Consider the following 18,308-nt stretch of genomic DNA (forward strand, 5'->3'; position numbering starts at 1 on the left):
GCTGGGGCCACACCCCCTCAGGTGGCTGGGGGGCGGGGGGCCCCTGGGGCGGGTGCTCGGGGCAGCCAGGGCTCACCACCTCTCACCCAGGGCTGCTCCCGGGGCGCGGCATCCCCCAGGACCCCTGCCTCGGCACCCCACAGGCCCCGCAGGAGCAGGCCCTGCACTGGCCTCCTGGCAGGAGCCTCCAGGCCCTCTTGCCAGCTCTCTCTTCTGATCTGGCCTTGGGTCGGCTGCCAGAGATCCTTCCAGAACAAAGACCTGATCATCCCTCTCGGCTCAGAAACCTCCAGCCGCTCCTCAGGCAGGTGTCCAAATTCCTCTAACCAGGCCCTCGCCAAGCGCCTCCGGCACACCCCGTGCTTCCTCACTCACCCACGCGCCCCCGCCCCGCCCTGGCTCTGCACTGGTGCCCCCTCAGCCTGAGGTGTCCACGAGGCCCGTCCACCTGGCAAACCCCACCCCTGCTCGCGTCTCAGCGGAGCTTAGCGTATGGCTCTGGCTCCTCTGAAGCCTTCCAGGCCTCCCTCCTCCAGGACCACTGAGGCCCTCTACACTGTCCCACGTCCAGAACCTGTGTGCCCAGGAGACGGGGTGCAGCCTGCAGCCATGCCAGCATTTCCAGGAAGGGGGACCCTGGCCACCTGGCATACCTGCCCTGTCTCATCTGCCAGGGCAGGGCCCCGGCAGCGCCCACGCCCCGGGAATCAGAGCCGCCCACCTGTCCGCCTGGCTCCCGTCACCCTCCCACAGCTAACAGCCGAGCCAGGCACTGGGGGAGGCAGAACGCGCTGGCCCCCTCGGCACGTGGGAACCTGGACGCTGGACAGGTGCGAGCAGACGGTCCCGGGGGTGGCGACTGCACACAGGGGATGGGCTACGAGCCCCAGGAGTGAGGGTTGTCCGGGCAGGGTGGGACCCTGCTGACCGCGACCCAAGGCCGGCGCTGCCCTGCCTCAGTGGCAGTGCTCGGGGGAGCCCTTCCGGCTAGCCCTCGGGCTGAGGTCTGACCAAGTCTCCGGGCGGGGAAGGCCGCCTGGAGCACGGGGCCTGGGCCCGGCCAGGTCGCCCCTGCCACCACCGTCACCGCAACCACTTAGCTGGCGCTCTCCTCGACACGCCGCCCAGCCAGGAGCGTTCAGCGTCTCCTGCAAGCCTCCAGATGTCCTTTCCAGGCACAGGAGGTGACTGTCCAGGTCACACAGCTAGTCAGGCCCATGGCCTTACAAAGCCACGCCCTCCGCCGCCTGGCTCGGGCCTGGCCAGCCCAGCACCCTGCTGCTTCTCGCTGGGTACACAGCTGAAGGGCCGGGCGGGGCACAGGGGTGGGGAGGAAAGGGCACAAGGCAGGGGAACGACTGGGGGTGCCCTGCCCGGGCAGCGTGGGCTGGCCCCATGGGGACTGTCTCCAGGTACTTCCAGGGACGAGGCCGCAGTGCCTCCGTGCTCTGGGTCTCAACGGGACTGCTGGGACTCCTCGCACACTGCCTGCAGATGCTGAAGGTGGACTCCACGGCGGGCGGGGGGCAGGTGGGTGTGAAGGGCAGAGACCATCTTCCGTGAGGCACACCTGGCGCAGACGGCCAGAGGATGGGCACAGCCAGCTCTCCACGGTCACGAGGACCCCGACAGCGACCCTGGCTAACGTCCATGGGCCCCAACCACGTGCAGGCACTGCTCCCGCTGCCTCAGAAGAGCAGGGCCCTCGACCTCACGCCGTGTCCCGGGGGGACTCTGCACACAAGGAGGCCGGCACGAGGTCGTCAGCAGCGAGCGCGAGGTCACAGCCAAGACGCAGTGGGCTGAGCTCCAGGGCCCTGCACCCGGGCCTGGGCCTGGCCCGCGACCTCACCCCTAACCGACCAAGGCTCTCCCAGGGCAGAGCCTGGATCCCAGAGCCCGGCCCAGGAAGGAGGAGAGAAGCACTTTGCGTGCCTCGCCTCTCACGAGGAAGGTGCGCCGTCCGTGCCACCATCCACAGGCGGAAGCTGAGGCCCGGGGCTGTGAAGGACTCACCCAAGGTCACGCGGCTAGCGGCAGAGAAGTGACCTAAGCCCTCAGGATTCGGGGACGCAGCTCCGAGCCCACAGCCCGGTGCGGACGTGGTGGCCTTACCGGCCTGCTCTCAGCAGAGGCGTCCTCCTGGCTCGGCACGAGGGATTCGGGGCTAAGGTACGTGAGGGCCCTGCCTTCAGGAGCCCACGCTGCTCCTGGACGCCCGACCTGCCCCCACGGACTGCGAGGACTCACCCCTCCTGCCGGGGCCTCCTCCGCGGACCTCCCCTGGAGGCTGGCGAGGGAGGGCACGGGTCCCGGTGGCCCCAAGGACACTGTCCCCACAGTGAGGAAGCTGAATTTTAACACTGCAAACACTCCCTGAATGCGTACACTCTTTAGCAGCAGTTAATCTTCAGTTAAAGTACCGAGGGCAGAAACCAAGATCACTGGTGTAAAACGTAGAGCTTATGGACAATAAAAGTCTTCCTCATAGTGCTTTTCTTAAAAAAAATTCCACATATTAAAAATGTCCTTTTTATGACTCGGGAAAAAAGCCCTCACCCAGAATCACGAAGGGGCACAAAGGTCCGGGGAGCAGTCGCCTCCCAGGGCCCGTGTGCGGCAGCGTGATTACATATCAGCCCCGTTTCCAGTGCGCTGGGAGCGGCGGCGCCAGGGCTGGCGGTCCTCTCCGGTGACAGGGAAGGGCGGGGGGCGAGCCTCTGGTCCCCATCCACAATCTTGCTTCAACAGCCGCAGGCTCCGGCAGTTTACCGCTCCCTGACCTGCAGCCTGCAGCCGGGGCGAGCACGGCTGCCCCCCCTGCACGGGCACGCGGGACCGCGAGCGCAGGCACAGCCCCTCACAGGCAGAGCCGGGCCTGCAAGCGCCTGGCGGGCTCAGGGGAGGCAGGTGTGAGGGCTGACTGCCCCCTGACCCACCAACACCAGCGTGCCGCCGAGGCTGGCTCGACGCTACTGCATCGCTACGTCATCCGTTCGACAGCCGTCTGCCATGTGTCCACCAGGTACCAGCGGGAGAGCCCTGCGCCGGCTCCCTCCATGGCAGCCCTCACGCCCACGTGGCCACGTGGGTCCCCAGCCCGCAGTGCAGGGCCAGGCACAGAGCAGGTGCTGCAGGCGGCATCACCGCCCGATTCTCACCGCATTCTGCTCCTTCCCCTCCCCGCAATGTGCACTGTCCTTGTCCCGGGGCTCCCTGAAGGCGCAATGGGGACGGAGCACCCGCCTGGCTCGGCACTGCCCCCCGCAACTGCTGACAGGCTGGCGTGGACCCTCACACACCGGCATGTGTCCCCCTCCTTCCAAAACTCCCTCCCAGGCTCTGCCCTGGGCGGGATTTAGTCTGTCTGTGGCTCAGCTCTCTCGTTGCGGCTAGGGGGCAGGGCATATGCTACATGTGGGGAGCCTGTCCCCGAGTCTGAGGAGGGCCCAGCCTCAGCTCAGAGCAGCTCCAACCAGGCGTCTCTCTGCCCTCAGGGGCCTAGGCCCGGGGTGGGGAGGACAGTGCCAGGGGACCTGAGCTGGTGTCCGTGGCTGTCTGCACCAGTATGACACATGCGGATCACAGCACGTGTACCCAAGGATGGCTGGCCCTGCACCACCGTCAGCCAGGGGTGGGTCGCCGGCTCAGGAGAGGCAGCTCCACTGGGCACCTGGGGACGGCCCCCAGATCCCAGTGTCCGTGATGGGAAGTGGGCCGCACGAGCAGGGAGCAGCCCCTCCCTGGAAGAGGCGGCGAGCGGCCTCAGGGAGCCTGGAGCGGATGGGCTCCGTGGACGTGCCCTGCCTTCCCAGCCCTGGAAACAAGGCTTCCTCCTCTCTGCTTTTTCCAGTAAAGCTCGAGGGGTCTTAAGTGCCAGGGGCCCACGTTGCCCGTACCAGGGGGTGAGCGCCATGCGCTGCTCTGAGCACACAGACGTGCTCCTGTGTCTGGTCTGGCCTGGTCTTCGTGCCTGTCTCTGCCTCTCCACCCTGGGTCACCCCTTCCTCCTGGAGCCAGGCCCCCCAATCACTTCTGCCCCTGCCCCTCCCAAGGCGGCCCAGGAGGTCTTCTGGGGGCTCCATCGGACTCCGTCCGCCGCCCCTTGGGGGAACCCCGGCCTCCTCAGGCGTCCAGGCGTCCCGCACGCCACCCCCCAGTGTCCCCCCAGCCCCCTGCTTTGGGCCGCAGGAGCGCGCCCTCCCGAGCAGAGCCAACGTTCCTTCCGCCTGGGACAGCCTTCCCCAGGCCGTCTCCCCCGCCCCCTTCAAGGCCGAGTTCAGGGCCGCCTCCTCTGAGAAGGCTTCCTCCCTAGCTAGGCCTGGCGGACGCGTCTCTGTGCCCACGGCATTTCTGAAATACATGAGTGACTCACAACCTTCAGGTTCAGGACGCCGGACACGCGGTTCTGCGTTACTAGCTTGTCCGGAAAAGCCAGAGGACCTACCCTCACGTTCCCACCCCGCGGCAGTGGGGGGGCGGCCGTGACAGCTCCTCTGTGGCCTGTGCCGGGCCCGTTGGCTCCACTCATTTCTGTCACCCGCCCGTCCCTGGAGGCACCCGAGTCGGTGACCCGGCAGGGTAGGCATCTGAGCTTCAGCCCCTGTCCCAGCCCCCCAGGCCCAGGGCCGGGCTCCAGTGCTGGCTGTGCCCACCGGACAGGGCTCGGTCCAGGCTGCAGCGCCTGGAAGGGCACAGGCTCTCCCTCTTGGTCCCCCCCAGGAATCAGCAGGAACGGCCAAGAGCCCGGCTGTGCACGGATCAGCGGTGTGGCTTCACGTGAGCGTTCTGCCTCTCGGTGCCTGTCTCCTCATCCAAAAAATGGGGCAACAGTACAATGCACTCTACAAGGTTGTCGTAACGCGCATGTTGAGTTAACATGACACAACGCTTAGGACGGTGTCCAGCACAAAGCAAGTCTACACAGCATGAACCACTTATTATCACACCACGATCACCACCGCTGGGGTGTCCACCGGGCACGCGTGACAGCACCAGGCCCTGTTCTAGGTGTGGGGACACAGCCGTGTACGGGTTACCTCTGCCAGGGCACACACTTACAACCGACACGTGAAGGACAGAGGGATGAGCGCAGGGGGTGCAGCACAGCGACGGGTGATGTGCTGAGTCCTGGGGCGGGGGGCGTGAGAGGGGGTTTTGCTCAGGACCCACGTGGGGCAGGAGGGAGCTGGGGAGGAGCTGGGGGCTATGCAAACCCATCCCTGTCTCCACGACAGGCAGTGGCCCTCAGGAGGCAGCAGGGGCCCCATCGGACCCCTCGCTGGCTTCCTCCTGTGGACGCTATGGGCTGGACCGACGCCCCTCCAGCGCTAGGCTGGGGTGGCAGCGGGAAAAAAAATAAGTTATTTTTTCTCTCTCCCTCTTCCCTCGTTTTCTAGGTTCATCCTAGTGTGGCTGTGAGGGTACGGAGGGAGAGAGGGCAGGAGTTGAGAGCGGCAGGAATTTATGAGCTCAGAGAGCGGCTGCCTTTGGTGGGGTGGGGGGAGGGGGCTCCCTTTGCCAAAACAATATTTAATTTTTTTAAAGGCGGCTACAAAGCCATGATTAAGCTCAGGGCCCTAAAACAAGCCCATAAAATCGAAAAATATTTATCTGGAAGGGTAGCAAGTCCAATAAAAGTTTTATGAACGTTTTACAACTGCCCTGTCAGGAAGCTGGCCTCTCACTCACCCCCCTTCTGTGAAAACACAACACACACACAAGCACTCACGGGCACAGACTCACACTCGCGGGCACGGGCACACATTCGTGGACACACGCTCAGACACACCTGCACAGATGTACGGCCCATGCAGCTCCCGCTGGCCCGGGGCTCTCAGGTGGACCTGGGGCTGCGGGGAGAGGACTCCGACCGGGGACCAGCCTGCACACCTCAGCTTTGGCACGCGCCCTCCTCCTGTGCCGTGGGCCCTGCTGGCGGCTGCGGTGTCTGCCCTTGGCAGGCAAGGCCCCAGGTCCTCCTGTGGACTCTGTGTGGTGGGGAAGTTGCACCCCGTTTTCCCGGGAGGGTCACCTCAAGGTCCAGCAGTTTGAAGGCAGCTTCCAATGTCTCTCCTCTGGCAGCCCCAGGGGCCACCGGAAGGCCAAAGACTGCCAGGTTTGTTATTCTTCATAATCCGGGAAGTGGGTGTCGGGAGCCCCGTTTTAGAAGAAAAAACTGACATGCAAGGGCCTTGCCTAAGGTGAGCCAGGCAATGGCTGCAGAGTCATAAGCTCAGCCTGGCTCTAGTGGCTTCCCCTGTCCTGAGGTAGGGGACAAAGGCCCCGCCGACCTCTCCCGCTGCATCTCCCACCGGGCGTTTGCACGCACCTGCCCCCACCCCCGGCCACCCCGGTGACTGTGAGTCGCGGGCCGGTCTCACACGATGCTGCTTCCTCACGGGCGCTCCGGGCTCCTCCAGACCGAGGAAGCTGCGCCTTCCCTGTCACCTGCCCGCGTCCTCCCCAGCTCCCGGCCTGTCTGGAGGTACGGAGCCCGGAAGGGCAGGGAGCAGCAACTTCTCCTGCCCCTGCGTCCCCAGTCCGAGCTGAGCCGAGCGCGCAGCACAGGGCGGGGAGTGGCGTGCGAAGGAGCCGGACTCGGGTGGCTCCTCCGAGGTCCCCACTGGCCCTGGGCCGCCCGTCCTGCCTCAGAGAAATCACCCACCACCGGGGGCAAGGCCCAGCCCAGGGGCCAATTTCCAGCCGTGGACCACAGAAGAGACGGGCCCCTGGGCAGGGGCGGGGCGTCAGAACAAGGCACACGCAGGCGCTTCCAGATGCCTGCTCATCCGTCCTCGCACACTCCCCCTCCTGAGGGAACGTGACAGCCTCAAGACTGTGACACGACCTCCTGGGGACCTTACTCCAAGTTACAGATGGGAAGTGGCTGCCTGCAGAATCGGACAGAGCATACCAGGGGCCCAGTTTCTGATTAAACGCCGGGGTTTCGCTTCACCCCCGGCTCTGCTCCGCAGGGGAGGATTCCCGCAGAGGCCTGATACTTAGGGCTGACCCTGGGCCTCCAAGAAACCAGGCCGAGGACAAGCTGCTCTGAAAGCCCAACGGCTGCATCCTTTGAGTGGCGAGAGACAGGCCATGGGGGAGGCGCGGGCTGGAGGGATGAGGGTGGAGGAGAGGCGGGCAGGGCCTCACTCCATTCCAGGACGAGACAAGCAGGCCTCCTGGTGCCCACCCGGGGAAACGCTGTGAAGCAGGGAGACGTGGAAACCACCCACCCGTGCTCACACAGGTGACAGTTGCCCGGGCTGCGGGACAACACACAGCAGTCAGGTGAGTCAACTAGGACCCCGCCGGGGGCGCAGGTTCTGAAACGGAAGCAGCAAGGGCTCTAGCACCCCTGGGTCAGTGCGAGACCAAAAATGGAGCCACTGAAACCGCAGCAACGCCACCTCTGTTAGGGACACAACCTCAGGCAGGGAGAGTACAGGGACGCACGGGGAGGGGGTGTCACCTGTGGGAGAGCGGTGGGGCTCTCGCGTCGTCTGCAGGATTCTAGTGTTTGAGAGAGAGACAGAGAGAGACAGAGACGCCTGAGCATGTGAGGGGACATTCACGTCTGTTTGATCTTGCTGCTTTCAGGGGTGTCTCTTCTGTGCGGCCAAAGTTTTCCCAGGTTAAAAACAAAATCAAATACTGATTGAAAGAAAGAGAAAGAGGCACAGGGGACCCACCGGGGATAGGGTGAGAGCTGTCGCGTGGCCCTAGGTGCTGCCACCGCAACGCCGCCCGAGACAGGCCAGAGGCTTGCAGAGACTCCCCGCTGGGACCCCCGGGAAACAGCACGGTGTCTGAGAGCCGTGATGGAGAAGCAGTGAGCGCCGTGGGGACGCGGACGGGCGGACCTCAGCCGGGGTCAGGGCAGGGAAGGAGGATACTCCTCAGCCCCCGGTTCCTCGTGCTGGAACTAGGTCCCAGGCCCGCTAGGCACACGCCAATGGCCTCTTCCTGGGGGCCCTGCCCTCGCCGGGGCCACGGGGAGGCCCTGGCACGGCCCATGTGGATGACAAGGGACCATGCCCAGGGTGAGGCTGGTCGGCAGATGGTTTCTGTACACTGTGCCATGTTTATGTTAATTGCAGATATTTTTAACGTATTGTGTTACTCCATCCGTCTTGGTGAACGGTCCGTCTTGTAAAATTCTTTTAATGATGTTATTTTTTCTTGCCTATCTTCATCATCTACAATTATTTATAATATCATTGTCTTTGTTTCAAATACTGGGTATAAACATTGTTGTAACAGTTCTTCGATGGGGTTCATATAATTTTTACAATTGCTTTGAAATGCTTCAATGGCCAAAGGGGAGGAGGGTTGGCCATTCTTTTGGGGGAGAAAAGACACCCCAAGTGCTCCCTGCGCTTGGCGAAGGTCCCCCTCCATCAGGCTGGCTTCCAGGAGAGGCAGCGGTGGGTGGCTGGCAGCCGGAGCTGGCTCTGCACTGGGTTTCAGAGCTGCTTACCCACGGACGGGGTGGGGTGAAAGCCACAAGGGCCACTGTCGGGTGAGACGCCAGTGAGAGAGACGGACGGTCTGTTTTCATTTTATAGAGATTTTCTGAAACCTCGACTTTCACCCCTCAACTCTCTCCAACCCGCTTTTCTCCCAACCAAGCTGCTTTCCGGAGTCTCCGTGGACAGCCGGTGACAGGACCTAGGGGGAGGCCATTGACCGCCTGGGGAGGGTCCCCTCACCTCAGGGTCGCTGCCCCGACAGAGCCGGCTTCAGGCCCCCGTGGGGCTGAAGTGGGCCGGGCTGTCCAGGCAGAAGGCAGCCGTCGGAGTGAGCCGGCCCGCAGCTGGGTGGCAGCCGGCCCGGGGCTGGGGACAGAGGGCAGCCCGAGGCTCCCGCCCCGCCTGCTCTCCGGAGCCCGCTGTGAACTCTCCGGGGCTCCACGGGGGGTTTGCAGCCTCCCTGGACCACCGTCTACACATGCCTCAGATCCCGGCCTCCTCTGCCCAAACCCCCTCAGTGCTCGCGGCCTGCATCGAGCCCGGCCAGCCCCTCCCCGGCCTCTCGCTGAGCTCCCTCGCTCCCCTCTGAGCCGCCCGCCGGCTGGGGTGCAGCCCACCTGCCTTCCTTGGACGGTGCCAGTCCTTGGATGGGGGGCGTGGGCCCAACACGGGCCCTGGCCTTGGGGCTCAGGGTGACCCGTCCTTTCAGGCCCGGCGAAGGCCTCCAAGCCTAGACTCCCTCCCACGGTCTGTCAGATGGTGGTGGCCTGGGGGGGTCTGCCCCCGTGATACAGTTGGCCCGCCAGGGGACAGAGCAGCTGAGGGCGGCTGAGGGCAGCTGAGGGCGGCTGAAGGCGGGCCCTGGGTCTGGGCTTGGATTTAGGACCCAGCCGGGGCCTGGCACCCGGGATCTGAGTAGGGCGGGGGAGTCTCCATGCCTTTGGCCCAGAGCTGTGGACGCACCAGGCTCATTCAATGAAGTCTGCGGGTCAAGAGAAAACTAAAAAGGGAAAAAGTCTCCCACAGTCCCATCGTTAATGTTTTCACCTGGTTTCTTCTTTCTTTTCTCTGCAAAGCTTCTTTTTACGTGGTTGAGAGGACACGGCATGTACAACTTGGTGTTCTGATTCTTTTCAAAGATGACTTTGAACGTCAGCTGCGGCTGCCTTCACCTGCTCTCACCCACGTCCCCCACGCGGGGAAACTGGGGCTCTTCCAGGGGACACTACCACCAGATGCAGGGTGTCCTCCTCACCCCGAGTCCTCCTCCAGGGAAGGGCTCTGCAGGGCACTCCTGGGAGCGCCGGGGAAACCAGACTGGGTGGCTGGGGATGTGTGTGGGGACCACACATTTTACAGGAAAAGAAAACCAGTTTCATTTTAAACCTCAGAGGGAACATGCAGCCCAAATGCCCGTTGTCCAAAGGCCTATTTATGGGAACACGACAATACCCACAACCAGGACTCCTTGCGGCCCCTCCCTTTGGCACCAAGACGAGTTTACACTTTCCCTCCTCACTGGGTTTCCAGAAGCCTCTCAGTGGAGCAGCGCCCATGAGAAGCACCCACTTCCATATGGGGACTCCAGGGTCTGCTGGGCCAGGCGTCCAGATCCTCTGAGCCTCCGCGTACCCTTCAGGGAAGCGGGGCGAGGGCTGCAGCAGGAGGAAGAGGCAGCGCATCAAGGGCCTGGACCAACGGAGGCCAGATACGGGGCCCGACCTGATTCTATCGTGGCTGTGCTGTGTGGAGCTGAGTGTGGCCGACCGCAGGACCTGGTGGCCTCGGCCCGCAGCCCGTGGGCGCACACACGGCAGGCCATCAGGGTGGCTCTGTGCACTGGCCTGATCCTCACAGCCCCTCGCAACTGGACGACTACCCCCATTTCACCAGAGGGAAATGGAGGCTCTGAACGCAGTGAGCTGCCCTCCTGGGCGGGCTCGGAACATGGGAGGCCTGTGGGGAGGCGGCGCGGCCCGCAGGGCCCCCAGCTGAGCGACCACATCCAGGGACCACTGTCCACCACCCGGACAGCGGCTGTTGCTTAAACTCCTCTTTCTTAAAGATAAACCACAGGGACTTCCCTGGTGGCGCAGTGGTTAAGAATCCTACCAATGCAGGGGACACGGGTTCGAGCCCTGGTCCAGGAAGATCCCACATGCCGCGGAGCAACTAAGCCTGTGCGCCACAACTACTGAGCCCGCACGCCTAGAGCCCGTGCTCCACAACGAGAGAAGCCACTGCGGTGAGATGCCTGCGCACCGCAACGAAGAGTAGCCCCCGCTCACTGCAACTAGAGAAAAGCCCGGGCATAGCAACGAAAACCCAACGCAGCCAAATATAAATAAATAAATAAACAAACCACGGACAGCTTCCCCGGATCTTGTTTGCACGGCTGTCCACCCCGGCCTGCTGCAGCCAAGCTGGAGACGGGACCAGGTGCGAAGCCTGAGAGGAGCCATAGCGGCCCAGCTCCAACTCCCACCTCCTCCAGAGCTCGCCTGGGCTGCGGCCACCTCCTGCGGGGGCCGGCCCTCGTGCTCCTGATGCCGCGAGGTACAGGGCAGGGCGTCTGCCCAAAGCACTGCTTCGCCGCACGCTGGACCAAGCGGGTACGAGGCCAGGCGGTGGTGGGCAGGGCTCCAGCCGCGCTGCTAAGCTTGTCTACGGGTCTTGTTCCCAAGGCTCAGTCTCCCTCCCTAAGACATGCGACGGGGACACAAGCGAACACCTGGTCCCGAGCCCTGGACGCCTGGCCAGCGCCGGCCCGGGGGTGCTGCAGTCTCATGGTGTCTCTGAGCTGGACCTGTGGAGACAGGACGGGGCTCTCCTTGTGGGTGTCGGGACCCAGGCTAGGGCCGGTGCAGGGCCGGCAGGACCCCGAGCAGCCCAGACCAGAGAGCTGCCCGTCTGCTGTGCAGAGCTGCGCATGTCCTCAGGGACACCGTGAGAACGGTGTGGTGACACCCGGTGGGGGCACTGAGAGCTGAGGCTGTGCTCCGCCCCGTGGGGAAGCTCAGGACCACGCTGGCTCCCGACTCGGTGACCCAGGCCCGGCCCTCATGCCCTCCGCAGCCCCCGCTTGCGGCCCTTCCCACTGCTCCTGCTGTGCTTCCCAAACACGCCCACACGCTCAGGCCTGGAGCGTGGCCTCCTCCTCGTGCTTGGCCTGAGGCGGTCCACGGATGGGGCAGGATTCTGACTGACTGTCCCCTCCTCCGGGAAGCCTTCCTGGGCTTCCGACGCACACGACACAGACCTCACAGTCACTTGTGCACCGCAGCAGACTTCTGCTGTCCCGCTTCCCCTCCAGCCTTCCTTAAACCGTTCTCCAGGGGGTCGTTTAAAATCGCGAATCAAATGAAGTCAGCCTCTTACTCGAGACCTGCCTCTGGTGGACCCCCAGGCCCCGCTCCCCGAGCGGCCCCTGCCGCGTCTCCACGCCACCCCCTGCCCCCGCTTAGTTTGCTCACACCCTTCGGGGCGCTGGCCGCACAGTGCAGGCACTCTGGGTCGCTCAGAGGCAGCGGCCGAGGGCCACCCGACGCCAGTGGTGCGGTGCCGGGACAGGGGCAGGTCTGTCCGGAGGAGCCGTCCCTGCCCAGCAACATCCTCCCACCACCCTCGAGAACCAGCAGTGCTGCCCGGTGGGCCCCCAACTCGTCTCGTAGGGCTTCCGGCCCCCGGGGCTTACAAACGGAGAGAACCCTTTTGAAGGAGCAGTTGTGTGAACGTGGGGGCCTTCCAACCTTGAGGACTTTCTGGGAAGGCTCCCTGGGCGTCAGGATGGGGTCGTCCCTCTAGCCCATCTGGTTTCGAGGGTCAGGACCCTTGTCTCGGAAGCCAGCAGTGGCGGCTCCATAAGACACCGCTCCCGTATTGCGGCTCGGCTTGGACTCCTGACCCCGAGGCCCAAGCGTCCTTCCAGAAATCCAAGCAGGAGTCACAAGGCACCACGGCCAAACCCAGCCCAAAGGCAGGGTTCGTTTAGTTCAGACAGTTTCAGTTTTCAATCAGGAAATTTTCCATAAAAATTGAACCAGACGAAGTCTGATTCCTGGGCCTGCGTCCCATCGCATGGGAGCAGCGAGGCCCGAGCAGTGGTCCCTGTTTACCACGCTGCCCCCACTCCCTACCGCCTGCCACCGGCCTCTGACACCCCGGCTTGGCCCTGTGGGCCTTGCCTCCGAGATGAGAGGCCCCAGTGCACCTGGGCCTGCGGGTGGGGCAGGGGAGGACACCCAGAGGGCTCCTCAGTCGCCGTTCTGGCCAGCTGTCCTGCAGAGCCAGCGGGAGGCCCGTACGCCACACTGAACGCCGCCCCGTCCACGGTCTGCGGGCCCCCAGACGCCCCCTGCTCCGGGGGCCGACAAGTGTGCAGCCCCCAAACCCCGGGCTCCCGACCTGGCTCGTCCCCAACCTGGGCCAAAAGTCCCGCCGCTGCGCCACCTGGCGCCGGACGTCCGGTTTACTGAAGATTCTTTCACAATTAGCACTCCCAAAAGGTTAAAAGTAATCCTTTAGGGGAGGGATGGCAGGAAAAGACAAGCAGCGTCGGTGGAGGGCGGGGAGGGCGGGAGTGGGAGTGGGTGGGATGAAGGAATCTGACCAGTTATATTTAATAAGAAGCTTAAGAGCCACAAACAGGAAGCAGACCTATTAACAGGCAACCCTGACCTACGGCAGGAATGTGAACTCGAGTTGCCCGAAGCAGCGTCACCACGGCCCCTGCCCCACCCCAGAACCCAGGGCCCCAAACACGCCTCCTCCCACGTTCCTGCTCTGGGACGCCCAACTCTGAGTCTGCCTCGGGCTAGAGCAAGGGGAGCAGGGCAAGGTCGGCATGATGCCGTCCACCCCGGGAGAGGACACGGACGCCGCCCTCCGTCCCTCTGTGTGGACCAGCAGGGCCCTGAGGCCTGGTGGGCGGGCGCCCGGGGTGGGCCTCTCCCCTCAGGCAGCTTGGCTCTCACCCCCCAGTGCTCAGAGGGCCCCACATGTGCAGGCTGGGGCCCTGGGGACTGAGGTCTGGACACGGGCCTGCACGTGTTCCCTGGGGCCCAGTTTGGCTGAAGTGCCGAGCAGGAGTGGCCGAGGGACAGTGGGGAGGACAGGATGGGAGCCTGAAGCCCGGTGTTGTGCTGGACTCCCACGGGTACCCCTGCCTGCCCGGGGTCCCTCATCCGTGACGGGGCTCCCGCCTCGGTAGAGACCTCAGGGCACAGTCCCACAGCCCGGGCCGCAGGAAGCGGGCCTCTGCTGACCGCCGCCCTCCCTCGCGAGGGCCAGAGGGGGTCTCACGAGGCAACAGCTGGGCCAGGCTCTCAGGAGAGGACCCTGCTTCCCAGCCGGGCGGGCACCACCCCACGCGGAGAGTCCACCGGAGAAGCCGTGCTCCGAGGCCCCAGGCCCACCAGATGCAGCCCACCCGCAGCTTCCCATCCCCTAGTCCCGCAGCTCCAAGCAGCATAGCCACGTGCGGGTGTGAAGGCACGCGTGTGCACCCCACGGATCCGCTAACGGAAGCACCCCTCGGGCCCGTCCTCGCCTGCCCCGGGGCTCTGCAGGCCCCCCACTCCGTCCCCCGCCCCGTCCTCAGGGCCTCCGCGTCTCCCTCTCTGCGGGCCCCCCGCCCCCCGTGGCCAGGCCCTACTCAGCTGTCCCTCTTCCTGGGATCCCCCGGCCGTCCACGGCCCTCTCCTCGTGCTCAGCTCACAGTCCACACCTCCTACACGGGTTCGCTCTGCCCCGGCCACGGCCACCACACCTGGCCAGCGGGACCTCAGGAAGCTGGGCTGCGAGGAGTGACAGGGGTGGAGCTGAGGACACCTGGGTGCTCTGTCCCAGCAGCAGACGCGCACTTCGACCCCACCGTAGACAAGTCCCACCTCAAACCGAGCGGGAGGCAGGAAAGGAGGTGGCAACGCACGTCCTGGGCAACGCTCTGGCTCCGGGGCCGCGTGCCAGCCCTGGTGGTCTCCCTCACCAAGCGTGTCCCTCGGAAACGCCTGTTTGAGCACCACTGTCCCGTCCATGCACAGGTCACGGGGTGGTGCAGTGGGCGGTCGGACCAGATGCCGGGTCCACACCAGGCTCCCCCAGGACGCACAATGGCTTTCCAGCCACAGGTGGCGGGACCAGAAGCCATGATGCCACGCGGGCTGAGCCCGCAGTGCTGGCATGGGCGGGCCTAGACCCTGAGCCGAGGGCCAGCGTTTGGGCGCCGTCTCCACCTCCCCTGCACGGCTCCCGTGAGCAGAAAAAAACGACCACACTCACCAGGGATGTGGACCTTGAACTTGCCACTCTGGCCGAAGGCGCTGGCAATGACCCCCAGCTCCCCGGTGGACAGCTGCACCTTGAGCCCCACGAAGAGCTGGATGTTGGTCTCCTTCTTGAACAGCGAGCGGCCGATCACACTGTAGTCGTCCATCACCTGCGCCCACACCCAGCCCCGGAGAGAGCGTTAGTGCCTGGGAAAGGCTGGGCTGCCACACTGCCCAGGCGGTCCGCCTGTGTCACGGGTGGTGCCCGGGCCCGCTTGCCACTCCCCCCCACGGACACCAGATGGGCCTGGGCTGCACCAGGCCGGCTGTGGGCACTTGGTTGGCTGGACGCGCTCGGCTCGTCCACGTGGCACTTCCCACCTGACAGATGGGAGGGGGAGGCACTGCCCGTCCACGGCCACAGAGTCCACAGGCAGAGGTGACGAGAGTCCACAGCTGCCCGCCTCTGCACGGCTGCCCGCCCACCTGTCCCCAAGCTGGCAGCGCTCCTCAGGAAAGCCTTCACGGCACTGCAGGCTGAGGGGATGGTGCCCACCCTCTCTCCAGCATCCCCCGCACCGAGGAGGCTCTAAGAACCCGGCTTCTGCCGTCCCGCCCGCCACACGCACGTGTGTCCCAGCCTAGGGCCCCCCTCCCTGGCCTGGTCCACATCCATCCCGCAGACCGCGGCCCCACCTCCGCAGTGCCCCCACGGCTCTCCCTGCTGGAGCCCCGTTTCCCCTGGCTCGCGGCTGTCCACGTGGAGGCCCAGGCTGAGTGGAGGCACACGTGTGTGTGAGGAAGCTGGCCTGGGGCAGCCCTGGCTTCGCCCCGAGCTGTGTTCCTCTGGAACCTTCTCCCAAGGGCTTGAGCTCGGGGCAGGCGATGCGTGAGTCCCGCCAGCCCTGGCCTCTGGCGGCTCAGGCGCAGGCCTCCCTGGACCTGCCAGGCTCCTCTCCAGGGCCTGTGCCAGGAAGGTGCCAGGCCTCTGTGCAGAGAGAAGGGGAGGGGGCGTGTGTGCACACGCATGTGTAAAGACCAGCTCTACCAGGCCTCAGAATGCCGGGTCCCACTAAGGGGCCACGGGAGAGACTGGGGAGGCTTCCTCCTGCCCTCCCGGCCCCGTGCGCCGGCCTGGGGCAGCTGCATGGAGTCCGACCAGGCAGCAGCTTGGGCACCCGCGTGGAGGCCGGACGTACTGCCAGTGGTGGGACCTGCTCCTGGGGGCCCCCGGGGGCCAGGCTCAGAAACATCTTGCTTCTGCCCAAGATGCCACGATCCGGCCAAGGGCCAAATGGATGGATTGTTTTGAAAAGCAGAAACTGTCCCATTTACCCTCAAAACCTTTTGGAAAAACATATCCTATCCTGTTTGATTCATAGCGCTAGATGAAAGGTATGTGCATTCCTCCTCTCCCCAGTGATGGATGAATCGGATACGGGCAATGATAAGAATCATCGTTCCCACTTGCACAGCCCTTTGTAATTCAGTCTCGTCCCCACACGAGACCTCCTCCTTGTCCTCCAGACTCACAGGGCTCCCCTCGTGGCCGGACCCGGCTCGGCCCTCCGCACCGCACCGTCTGCGGGCGTCCCCGCTGCCGCTGCAGGGCATCCGGCAAGGCCGCAGGGTGAACTGAGCGGAGGCAGCTCCTCCGACCTCAGCACAGGGGAGTCGAGGCGAGCAGACGTCACCAGCCCCAATGGTGCAGGGTGGCCCCATCGCTTTCGCAGGATCCCCATCCGTACCCACCCCCCCCAGGACGGCCTGCACGTGGAACTCTGTCCCAGCCTCGTCAGGAGCCCAGCCTGGTCCGGCAGGTGCCGGGACTTTGGCTGAACCGACCCAATGGTTCTGAACCAGGCATTCCACGTTCCCCACAGCCAGAGGCTGGTCCCGAGGTCAGCCTGGCCGCTGAGACTGCCTGTCGCTGGGAGGAGAGCCCTCGGAGACCCCCGACCCCCAGCCCCTCGGAGACCCCAGCCTGTGCGGACTGAGGCACCAGTGGGTCACACTGAGCCCTCGCAGAGCCCTTGTCTGCAAGGGATTTCCACGGCCACTTTGCAGAGGTCAGAGCTGCGCTCAGGGATGAGATCTGAGCGGGTCGCGAATGCCAGAGCCAGGGGCACAGTGGAAACTCGAACCCCAGCCGGCCAGGCCTTTGCAATGTCCCCGCAGGAGCGTTCCGGACTGGCGGGAGTGGCAGGTGCACATTTCTGCGCCCCCAGAACACACCCTCCAGTAGTTACAGGGGGTGGGGCCGTGAGAGGGGCTCAGCAAACGGCTGCGGCAGGAGCCCTCATTTCATGACGCTGGTCAGAGGGGAGGCCTCTGCAGTGCTGCAGGAAGACCAGAGGCGGCATCTGTCCGGGCTGCGGGAAATGGTGAACCTCAGCCCCTCCGTCTCTGGAACGTGCGTGCCCCTGAGGGCTGAGCTCCTCTCCAGATGACGCTTCCAGCCGAGGCAGGGACCTCAGAGATCAGACACACCAGCACATCCAACCAGGGAAGACCTTCTGAGACTAGCCAGAGGCTTTTCCTTCTGAACCCACCGCCGTGACGAGGAGCCAAAGGCAACGTGCGTGGAACCTGCGGGCGGCAGCTCCCCGGGAGCGACGCTGAGCCGCCACACGGTTACAGCCACAGCTCCCAGGGAAACGTGCACCGTCTGCGTGAGCTATCCGCTTCGTCTCTTGGCCTTTGGTGGCTGGAGGCCGAGCTCCCCAAGAGCAGTCACTGCCGCTCACAGAGCCCGGGCCCTCACCTCCACACCAGGCGAGTCCCCTCTGTCCCCGGCCTCTGAGCGGGGACTTGGCTGGCGGCGCATGTAATTATGTCATTACACGTGTGTGTCTCTCTCAGGGCCGGCTGCCGTGATGAGGCTTGGGAACTGCCCAAGTTCTGGAGCGACTGTTCTAATTCAGACTGGAGAAGCGGCAGCAAGGAGACAGGGGCGGCTGGCCGTGAAGCGGAGCCCCGAGCAGAGAGGGCTGGCAAGGCTGGGGCCCTGGTCCATCTCCTCCAGCTCTGCAGTCCGGGGCATGGGGCTTCTCTGAACCTCAGTTCCTTCCTCTGGAAAAGGCTGTTGCTAGGATGAAGGGTGTTGGTGCTGGCAAGAACACCTGAGACCTGGTAGCAGGACAACTGCCCAGCGGCCAGAACCTCGATGACCAGAATATGAAGCTGGGAGAATGACAGAAGCAGTACCTGCGGCGGGGGCTCCTCTAGCCCACCCAGAACCTCGAGAGCGAGTTAGCCAACCCTCGGAGGACGGGAGCGGGGGAGACCTGTGCCGCGAATGGGCCCTCGGAGTCACCGGGAACGACAACTCCCAGGCCCCTGGACGACGATGCCCGGCCTCAGAAACCAGGGGCCAAGACTGCATCTCTTCCTCCCCCAGCGCAGGGCGAGGCGTGTCTGATGCCCAAGTACACTGGGGGGCAACGATCCACCCCTTGTTATCTCCTGGGGCAAACCCAGGAACGGACATTAGCCTTCAAGTTGTTTCACTTGGTCAAGCGAGTTCCACAGGCCCAGGCGGGGAGGCCTCGGGCGGCCAGGCTCTGGG

At 64.6% G+C, this 18,308-nt stretch overlaps 1 protein-coding gene across 24 annotated transcripts in view; it reads right to left on the minus strand.

The window, feature by feature from the left end:
* The window catches only part of EEFSEC (eukaryotic elongation factor, selenocysteine-tRNA specific), a 207,980-nt gene that overhangs the window by 55,471 nt on the left and 134,201 nt on the right, over positions 1-18,308 (minus strand). For all 24 annotated transcript variants that reach the window (XR_012323953.1, XR_004528677.2, XR_004528675.2 and 21 more), the window contains one exon: positions 14,754-14,910. Coding sequence is in view for 5 of the 24 variants with exons in the window: in XM_033865540.2 (XP_033721431.1) it covers positions 14,754-14,910 (157 nt within the window). In the remaining 19 variants the exon portion in view is untranslated. The remainder of the gene's footprint in view (positions 1-14,753; positions 14,911-18,308) is intronic.

This window comes from Tursiops truncatus, chromosome 10 (genome assembly GCF_011762595.2).
Source record: "Tursiops truncatus isolate mTurTru1 chromosome 10, mTurTru1.mat.Y, whole genome shotgun sequence".
NCBI lineage: Eukaryota > Metazoa > Chordata > Mammalia > Artiodactyla > Delphinidae > Tursiops > Tursiops truncatus.